This window comes from Cryptotermes secundus, unplaced genomic scaffold, assembly GCF_002891405.2.
Source record: "Cryptotermes secundus unplaced genomic scaffold, Csec_1.0 scaffold245, whole genome shotgun sequence".
Lineage (NCBI taxonomy): Eukaryota > Metazoa > Arthropoda > Insecta > Blattodea > Kalotermitidae > Cryptotermes > Cryptotermes secundus.
This window is the reverse complement of record NW_019736398.1, coordinates 217417-228422: the sequence shown is the minus strand read 5'-3', so window position 1 is coordinate 228422 and position 11006 is coordinate 217417. Positions and strand designations below refer to the sequence as shown.

Here is an 11006-nt window from a genome sequence, read left to right as displayed (position 1 = left end):
ACAGTCGGGTCTACATAGTGACTTTACCTCCTGCTACTCTTCCTCATGTTCTCCCCTAAAATAATCTGCCCGTAAAGTTATACATATTAAAAGCCCACATACTATATTTATCACTACACACTACCAGTAATCTTGACACATACCTATAACACAGACATATTGCCGGACTATCTTCCTAGGCAATTACATGTTACATAATTACTACTCTCCCCTAAGGGCTCGCCGAGCACACTGGAGTTTGCTTCAATATTTTCCACACACTTTTATCGACAGTACTATTGAACAACATGGCTTATATGAGTAAACGTGACTTCTCTGAAATAAAAGACGTAGGCCCACTTCCTCCACTCGTAAGGCCCATATTGACTAGAGTCTCCGGCTGACAACTGAATATTATGTTTGAGATCAGATCACGAGTCTCCTAAATTCAGTAGTTTATATCTTTAACTTGCTGAATCGGCTGTTAACGAAAGAGGGAGGTTAACTCCTCTTTTTGTTCTCAGTTCCCAAAGTTATATTCTAATTGGCTATTCTCGGTGGTTGTGGGTGGGCCCATGGTGTCTCATCGCTGCGTATTTAATAATATTACCATCTTCAATGGCCCCGTTAGCAGAGCTTCTTACTTATGTGATTACGCATAAATGCTGATCATCTACATTCTTAACCTAGTTGCCTGTCCAGGTGTTGACATACTAATGTAATGGCTGTAAAACACTTTTCGCAAGTCTCGAAACATTTAAGCAATGTCTTTTGATTTTCAGTCTCGAATTTGGATCCACAACACTCCTGTTAACCACCCTGAGAACCTGACATCTCGCGGTTAGCATTTTTTGTATGCATAGCTTAACCTTTAGTGATTTGGAAAATGAACATGATAACAGTTCTTTAAGTGAATAACAGTTGAAGAGTTTTGTCTACTGGGATATAGCGCCTTGTATTTCGTTGAAAGTCAAAGTTTTGCTTTCTTCACTTTTCAGCCCTGAAGATGGAGCAACATGTTACTCCGAAACTTCGGTTGACTTTCAGCGGACTGCACGGTGTTATACCCCAGAAGATAAATCACTTCAAGATGTATAAAATCTGTTGGGATTTCTGTATAGTACCTCGGAGGCTCCCAACTGGTAGCCGAAGTTTCATGACCCACGGTAATCTCGTGTTGTTCTTTCTGGAGGGAAAAAGTGGACGTGTCAGGTTTGCTTAACTTTCTCAAACCAACTAAATCAACAAAGGAAATAAAGTAAGAAAAAGGAAGGTCTCGGATTAGTGCCACACAGCGGTTGCCGTCGGACTGTTTCTTGACCTCTTGCATTGCCAGCATCGCTGTTTATTTTCCCCAAATTGACCACTATCTCCATCTGGTTCCGAGGCTAAGAACGCATGGAGCTATGCCTCAATTCCCCCGTAAATCGTCATGGAAGCTCTACCTTTTATCTTCATTTTGGCGATTTCGGTATATTGAGTCTTATATTTCTTTTCGGTCCCACTTCCAGACTGGTTCCAGGATACGTCCAGTCTCCTGTCGTGTGGGTATCTCGTACTCTTTACTGGGGGATGAAGCGGCCGAAGCCTAAAACTAAGGACACACTTCCGCTTAATGCCCAGGTTAAAGTTTGCCCAGCGTTAGGGTCATTCCATGTAGCTTTTCCTTCCTATGTCAGTTAATTTCAGAGTTATTTCAGTTTGAAGTTTTAAGTTTTCATTAACTTTTCCCGCACTCTGATTCATTAAAATGCTTATAACTCAGATTCCAGTGAAGATGGAGACCTCATTTTTGTACCTGTTATAAGCTGTTATACGTGGATATCATTTGGTATGCCAATTTTACTGTTTAAGGGCACATTAACATTTTAGTTTGACATATAGTCTTTGGGAAACTGTATTTGTTTCCGTCTTCAGATGAAGGGGCGGGAGACACCTAATTCGTTAGGTCTGTTAACTAACTAATTAACTAACTTCATAGAGCTGAGTTCTTCAGAAGCCGCCAATTGTGCAGCTAATCAAGAGCTTTCCAGCATTTTATGGAAACCGAAGGTTCATTACCGTGTTCACAAGAGCCATCCACTGGTCCCTATCCTGAGCCAGATTAATCCAATCCATACCATCCAATCTCTCTAAGATCCATTTTAATATTATCTACCTACCTATGTCTTGGTCTTCCTAGTGTTCTCTTTCCCTCTGGATTTCCCACCAACATCGTACATGCATTCCTTTTCTCCCCCCATTCGTGCTACATGCCCTGCCCATCCCATCCTCCTTGAATTGATCATTCTAATTATACTTGGAGAAGAGTACAAGTTGTGACGCTCCTTATTTTGCAGTTTTCTCCAACCTCCTGTCACTTCATCTCTCTTTGGTACAGATATTGTTGCGGGGTTCGCAACCCTTTTTAAATTTTTTAATTTTAGGAACTTGAGTCTGATGTCTGGGGTCATGCCCTCTACTAAATTAACAGCACGTCAAGAGGTTGACCTGCTTCCTCAGAGAAAAAATGTTATATCTACCCCTGCCATTCCATAAATTAGTGGGGTCCTGGAATGTTTCGTCTGGGACCTATCCTTCAACACCAGCTGGTGTAATGTGATCTGCGTGAGGGTTCATGTCTCGAGATATTGGTCTGCAAGTTTAGTTTTAGATAGGTTTTAAGAAGAAGAGGGAAGTTGGAGGGTGCATTTTGTCTGGGTTGGGGCTATGGGAAGGCTGGCCAGGCTTACGTCCACCAGCGCTTGTATGTAATATACACTAAGAATCAATAAATCCTCTATTATCTGTAGTGAGTATTTGCTCTTTGTGGTTGGAATACCCGCTCCAGCAGCCAACTGACCATCACCATCACTGAATTATTACGCTACCGCTCGGCCAACATAATTCAGTCGACCCGCCACCATCTTGGGTCACGACAGAGGAGAGAAAAATCTGGTGTCAGGTGTGGGGTTGCAAATCTGTGAAATGAAAGAATTCTGCGTGTAGTTGCAAATTTGTGAAGTGTAAGAATTCTATGTGTAGTCGCAAATCTGTGAAGTGTAAGAATTCTACGTGTAGTTGCAAATCGGTGAAGTGAAAGAATTCTGCAGATTTTAACCAATACAGATAGAGGAAAAACCCTTTGAGCACGACCAGCAAGATGACCGGTAGCGACCAAGCGCGCTATCGACATTAGCAGAGTGGAGGACTGGCAACTGGTGTACGTGATTAAGAGAGTGGGCCATTCCCGAAGGAAGTCATCACCAGGACGATTTCCGACGCGAGGACGCCGGTTTACGACGCTTCCAAGAAGGCGTCTATCCGACGAAGGTGGTTTCCCATTGCTGTGCGGTACCAGGGCGATTCCAAGAACGGGACGTCATTCCAGGACGCGGGCAAATAGGTGCCTGTCCGGTGGAGGTACTGAGCTGTTGTAGACGTGACGCCGTTAGACTGGCCAATAGTCGGCATCCGAGTCTGCGTTGCCAGAGGGTGTGTCCAGCTTCGCTTGAGAGGCAAGCGAGGCGTGAAGACAACCATTGGAGGCGGGAGCAATCTAGTGCACAAGGTAAGTCACTCTTGCTCACCTGTTCCTCCTGTCCACGTCTGTATATCTGAAAAAAAAAATGGCTGACGAATATATAAGTGTCAGTGATGCTTTCAAATTGGTAGCTGAACCGTTTAGCGGCGACAAACGCAAATTGAAAGAGTTTTGCGAAAACGTCGATGCAGCTTTTGGGCTAATTAACCCAGATAAATATGATTTATTTTACAAGTATGTACGCACGCGTATAACAGGCGAGGCGAAGGCAAAATTACTTGTTCGGCAAGATGCCGATGATTGGGCTAGTGTTAAGGCCATTTTGAAGGAGCATTATGCTACTAGGAGAACATTAGATTTTTACGCTTGCGCCATGTTCAATGCCCGACAAGCCAAGCATGAAACAGTAGCTGCATGGTGCAGTAGGCTTGACCAATTGAGTTCAGATTTCAGAGACGCGGCTATAGAAGGCGCGACTTCATCTGAAATGTGCGGTATCACAAAGTTGGTATCCCAGTTAGGTAAGGCATGTTTCATACAGGGGCTAGCGAATGAACGAATACAGACCGTAGTTCGTGCTAGGAACCCTACACATATTACAGAAGCCGCTGAGATAGGTACTGAGGAAGAAAGCGCATTACTTTCTGCTAAAGAAAAGGTACATAGCGTATCTCAGTACAATGACCGAAGTAAGGATGTGCGTTGCAATAACTGCCGACGTTTCGGTCATAGGGAATCACAATGCTTCCTGACTGGCAGATCGAAAGAGGTGAAAGTGGCAGCTCCTGCAGAGAAAGTTTGTAATTTTTGTAATATGCCAGGTCATGTCGCATATACATGTTGGAAAAAGAAAAAGCGACATGGAAACTTTTCTGGAAATGAAAACCGCAGAGCTAGAGAACGCGCAGATGGGAAGTTTGCGATAGTAGCGGGAAACAAACGGAATGTGTTTGCCAAGACAAACAGTTGCCGTGAGTTTCCAGACGCCGATAATCTAACTGACTTAGGTTCAGATATGTATGTTAATTTAGCCAAACCACGACCACGGTCGGCCGTTGGTTGTGATCCGCCTTGTCGAAGGTCGACTGAAGGCCGGGAAGAGGAGCTCGTCCTCGGGGCTATGAGTGGCAGCTATGCCGATCAGAATGTCAGTAGATTAGACGAAAAGAAACGGAAATTTGTAGAAGTTAGTAATTCCGCCAGCACTGAGAGTGCCTGTGGTAAAACCAGTGCATCGAATGGAGTTTTCAACTCCGAAGGTGAGGATTTACAGGTCAAAACGACCTCACGTGAAATGCGCGTGAACAGCGATAGCGAACGGGTTTGCGCCACAGGGTGTGAAACTGAGGAAAACCATGATGGTAGTATTCTCATTACCGTGGCTGGCATAGATCAACCATTGAGGATGTTAGTCGACACGGGGGCACAAATATCCGTGATAAAGCGAGGGTTGATACCAGATGATGTTCCCATTCATACAGATAAGCAATATGAAATTGCCGGAATAACAGTAGGTTCGATTAACACACTTGGGAGCGTGAACTTAACCCTCCATGATCGCACGTATAAATTCCAGGTAGCGCCTGAGGAAATACAGTTGACAGAAGATGGCTTAATAGGCCGAGATATCCTGAAGGATTCGGTAATCAACAACAGGGAAGGATATGTGGATATTAACGGGCACCGTTATAACTTTTGTCGGAGAAACGACGAGCCTATCATTTTGAAACCGCGAACGGAGACAATCGCAGCGGTTACAGTTGACTTGGATACCGGACTAGGAATTGTGGATAAACAAGAAATTTATCCAGGTGTGTATGTAGCCAGTTCCCTGTCGCAAGTCAACAGAAATAAGGCTATAGTGAGCATTCTGAATTCCACAGAGGAAGCCATGGAGATAAGGGATTTGACGCTCACTGCCACGAAGTGGAGTGAACAAATCAGTGTGCGAAAAATCAATTCCCAAATTCATGATAATAACGAAAGTGTGTTATCTCGCAAGAAACGGGTCAGAGAACTAATTAGGACAGACCACATGGCAGAGAGTAACAAGAAATCTATTCTGGAAATCTGCGAGGATTTCCATGATATCTTTTACTTGGAAGGGGATAAACTGTCGCACACTGACCTAATTAAACATTCAATTCCCACTCCAGCCTTGGATGAAAACAGAGCGATAAACGTTCGACCTTACCGATTACCGGAAGCTCACAAGGAGGAAGTAAATAGGCAGATTAACAAGTTATTGGATGACGGAATTATAGCGCCCTCCAGAAGCGCTTTCAATAGCCCATTGTTGTTAGTGCCGAAAAAGGCAGATGCCTCAGGAAAGGTAAAATGGCGCGTAGTGATTGATTTCAGGAAACTGAATGAATGGACAGTCGGAGATGCTTACCCGCTGCCGAACATCACTGATATTTTGGATCAGCTGGGTAAAGCAAAATATTTCTCTACAGTTGACCTTGCCTCGGGGTATTATCAGGTTGAACTAGCAGAGAAGGACCGCGCGAAAACTGCTTTCAGTACACCAGCGGGTCATTTTGAATTTGTTCGTCTCCCCATGGGCCTGAAATCCGCGCCGTCTACATTTCAATCTCTTATGAATTCCGTACTCGCCGGAATGAACGGGTTAAGGTGTTTTTGCTATATGGATGATGTTATTATTACAGCAGATTCGCTGGAATCTCACAATGAGAGATTGAGGGAACTATTTCAGAGATTCCGCGAAAGCAAATTGAAGATTGAGCCATTCAAGTGTGAGTTCTTGAGGGCCGAGGTTCAATTCCTTGGTCACGTCGCCACTGACGAGGGGCTAAGGCCGGATCCTAGAAAGACGGAGGCAGTGCGAAACTTCCCCGAACCCAAGACAGTTAAAGAACTGAAGGGATTTTTAGGGCTCTCCTCGTATTACAGACGTTTCATTCACAACTACAGTAGGGTGGCAAAACCTCTGTATGAGTTATTGAAGAAGGACGCGGTATACGACTGGAAGGAACCACAGCAGAACGCCTTCCAGACTCTGAAAGAGCTGTTGGTTACGGCTCCTATCTTACAATATCCGGATTTTTCGCGACCGTTTATTATTACCGCCGATGCTTCAGGCGACGCCGCCGGTTGTGTACTGAGCCAGGGAGAAATAGGAAAAGACCTCCCGATAGCATATGCTAGCAGGACGTTTAATAAGTCCGAAAGAAATTATAGCACAACAGACCGAGAAATGGCCGCCATTATTTGGGCTGTAAAACAGTTTCGCCCATATGTATTAGGTAGACATTTCAACATTGTAACTGACCACAAGCCACTTAAATGGGTGTTCCATGTCAAGGATCCTAGTTCACGTTTATTAAGATGGCGAATTAAACTTGAAGAGTATGACTTCACGATACATTACCGGTCAGGTAAAACAATATCGCATGCCGATTTCTTGTCTCGCATACACAAAGCAGATGCTAGTGAGGGCGGTGACAAGGAAGCAGAATCGAGGGGTCAAAAGTTGGCAGGGTCCGCTACAAACGAAAAAAATGAGACAGTCGGTTCCGAATATTCTGGGAACTTTAGCGAACCCTCGGATTCCGAGAAAGAAAGTATTATAAGAGAATACCATGAATCTCTTATAGGTGGGCACACGGGAATCTCAAGAACATATGAACGGCTGAAACCCTACGTAAGTTGGCCAAATATGCGAAGGGACATAGAAAATTATGTAAGGAAATGTGCATCGTGCCAGAGGAATAAGCACACAGTTCCCTACACGAAGATGGCAATGGAGGTTACTGACACTCCGTATGCCCCTTTTGAAAAGATTAGCTTGGACTGCATGGGTCCCCTGCCTTTAACGGAACAAGGGAACAAGTACATTCTCACATGCCAGGACCAGCTATCCAAGTACCTGGTAGCCATTGCGCTTCCAAATCAAGAAGCCGTAACGATAGCGAGAGCGCTAGTCGACAATGTAATCACTGTGTTCGGATCGCCGGGTTCGATTCTCACAGACTGCGCCTCGAATTTCACCGGAGAAGTAATGCGGCACTTATGCAAACTTTTAAGAATTTCGAGAGTTAATACAACTCCATTTAGGCCTCAGAGCAATGGCAGTGTCGAAAGATCGCACGCAGTAATTACAGAATATCTGCGTCATTTTATATGCCACGAGCAGAATGATTGGGATACACTGTTGCCAACGGCAGCATTCGTTTATAATACGACTCCCCATACGAGCACTAAATACTGTCCATTCGAGTTGGTTTTCGGAGGAAAGCCTTCGATGCCAGGACTGCTACAACGCCGTCCCAGTTGCTCTAGCTACGACGAGAGAGAAGACTTCGTGAGCAGCTTAAAGGAGAGGCTACAGTACAGCCATGAGGTAGCGCGGAAGGCGCTACTAAACTCGAAGGAAGTGTCTAAAAGATATTATGACCAGAAGGAAAATACGGTTACGTTCCGCGAAGGTGATCTTGTACTTCTGCTACAGCAACATGTCAGACGAGGTCGCTCTAAGAAACTTTCTTCCCCGTGGATAGGACCGTACACCGTGGTCGAAGTCACAGGTGTAAATTGCGTATTACGTTCAGGTACAAAAAGACGAACCTTCAAAGTGCACAGCAACAGACTGAAGCTTTTCATTTAATTTCAGCTTGACATGCGACTCGAGACGCTGTTGATTTTGAGCGCGACGTGCGTCGCCGTCGTCGCAGTAGACTTCACAGTCAAGAACTATGAGGACACGCCCGGACTGTACTATGATCACATAGGTCAGGTGCAACTATACACTTCAGAATGGAAGCTTGTAACGTATGTAAACATATCGAAATTGGAGACGACTTACAATACGCTTGTAGATTTTGTCGCTCAGACTGGAGCAATGTGTAAAGAGTTGCCACCTGAAGCCATTTCTACCTGTCAGTCGGACCTGTCCCTGATGAATCAGAGCGTACTGAGAATTCATAGAACGCGGCGCATAATTTCCGAAATTACTAAGAATAAAGAGGAGGAGGTATTTCATTCCGATAATACGCATACACATGCTAAAAGAATTAAAAGAGGTGTTTTTAATTTTATTGGAACAGTTTCCAAAATTTTATTTGGTACTTTGTCAAGTGAAGACGCTGATTATTACCAAAACAAAATAAGCGAATTAGAGTCCGAGCAACTTTCAATGCTAAAGGTAGCCAAGGAACAAATGACTGTTGTGCGTTCCACATTGCAGACGGTAAATTACACATTAGTCGATATTGCAGCCAATGAACTGCAAATTAACGAGAACTCTAGAACAATGCAGAAACAAGTAAATGAAAACGTGGAGAAGACAAACCAAGCGTTTTCGCAAACCACTCTTTTGATTGCAACTAATCAACACATGATAATCATTGAACATTTAATTGGTCAGCTGAAGGAAGGGTATGACACGTTGTTATTTGCAATTATTTTTGCACAGAAAGGAATATTATCACCTCAAATAATCACCCCTGGAGATATTATAAGAGCCTTTCAGGATTCCCATTCGATCCTTCCACGTGACCTTTCCCTTCCTAACACCGCAAGAGTGGCTTACGAACATGTATTGATGAACATAATTGATATTGATGTGTTTCTAAATAACAATCTTTTGGGTTACGTCCTGAAGATACCCTTAGTGAACAGTGCTGTGTTCCATTTGTACAAACTGATTCCATTTCCCACGAAAGTTAATAACAGTGAAAATATCTTCGTTTTCATTGAAAGTGAAAAGGACTTTCTCATGATAGATACATTGAAACAAGTGTATGTTAAACTGAATGAATTAGAATTAGATGAGTGTAAGGTTATTTCGCCAGACTGGCGTGTATGTAAACAGACATTCCCTGTAAAATCCACACATGTTCACCAGGAATGCGAGGTCAGGTTGTTAGAGCCCACTACAAGAATTCCGTTAGACTGCAAAAGGAAAATCATTTCTCTTGATGATGTAACCTGGTTACCCCTTACTCATAATAAGTGGATATTTGCCACGTCACACAAGGAAAGGGTGACAATTCTGTGTAACGATTTAGAACCCAGTGACATAATTCTACAAGGTACAGGTGTATTGTCAATGTTTGGCAGATGCGATGCCTTAGGGCTAAACACAAAATTACAGACCCAAATGAGTTTCACGAGTAACAGAACCGATAAGGATTTTATTCCCAGTGTAACACTGCATTATGATTGCTGTGAGCATTTAGGATCCAGAGTAAAGCTCGATACAATGAAATTCATACCTGACGTACCATTGAAAAATATTTTAGGTCATTCAAATGCGTTTAAATACGCTAGTCACTCTGTTGACCAGGTAGAACAATTAATAATTCAAAATGAAGCTGAACTGAACAGAGACCATAAAATTGATCATTTGAAATTCCTTTCCTACCTGGGAATAACAACTATGGTAGTCATGATGTTATTAATCTGTTGTTGTTTCTGTAAAAAGTGTAACTTGTTGAAAAGGCTTTTGGACGATGACTGTTGTGGCAGAATCTGTATACGCCAAACGGTCATAAATCAAAGAGAACTCAAATCATCAGATGAAAATATAACAGATAGATTTCTTGACCAGGAGACTCGCAGCCAGAGCCTGCGATCGCTCCCAGCTGCAACAAGCCTTGAGATGACAGAATTGGATCCAGTACCAACGGTAAGCACCCACTCAGGGGTGCGTAAGACTTATAAACGTAGATGGTAGATTTATGTTTCTGTAATCTGTAGTATATATAGCCTATATTTGTGTTGGGAAACATTAGCACCTGTTTTTGCAAATGTTTCCATCTTAAGGGGGGAGGTGTTGCGGGGTTCGCAACCCTTTTTAAATTTTTTAATTTTAGGAACTTGAGTCTGATGTCTGGGGTCATGCCCTCTACTAAATTAACAGCACGTCAAGAGGTTGACCTGCTTCCTCAGAGAAAAAATGTTATATCTACCCCTGCCATTCCATAAATTAGTGGGGTCCTGGAATGTTTCGTCTGGGACCTATCCTTCAACACCAGCTGGTGTAATGTGATCTGCGTGAGGGTTCATGTCTCGAGATATTGGTCTGCAAGTTTAGTTTTAGATAGGTTTTAAGAAGAAGAGGAAAGTTGGAGGGTGCATTTTGTCTGGGTTGGGGCTATGGGAAGGCTGGCCAGGCTTACGTCCACCAGCGCTTGTATGTAATATACACTAAGAATCAATAAATCCTCTATTATCTGTAGTGAGTATTTGCTCTTTGTGGTTGGAATACCCGCTCCAGCAGCCAACTGACCATCGCCAACACTGAATTATTACGCTACCGCTCGGCCAACATAATTCAGTCGACCCGCCACCATCTTGGGTCACGACAATATTCTCCTCAGCACCGTGTTCTAAAACACCCTCAGTCAATGTTCGTCCCTTAAGGTCAGAGACCAAGTTTCACACCCATACAGAACCACATGCAAAATTATGATTTTGTATATTCTAATTTTTATGTTTTTGAACAGCAGACGAAAAGACAAAATGTTCTGGACTGAATGGT

General features: G+C 43.4%; 1 protein-coding gene across 1 annotated transcript; it reads left to right on the top strand.

Moving 5' to 3' along the window:
• Positions 1–2840: 2840 nt before the first annotated feature.
• LOC111869811 lies at positions 2841–10803 on the top strand. Its single transcript, XM_023861595.2, has 2 exons — positions 2841–3529; positions 8136–10803. The coding sequence occupies exon 2, from the start codon at positions 8142–8144 to the stop codon at positions 10197–10199; it is 2058 nt and encodes a 685-aa protein (XP_023717363.1). The 5' UTR covers positions 2841–3529; positions 8136–8141; the 3' UTR covers positions 10200–10803.
• The last annotated feature ends 203 nt before the right edge of the window (positions 10804–11006 follow it).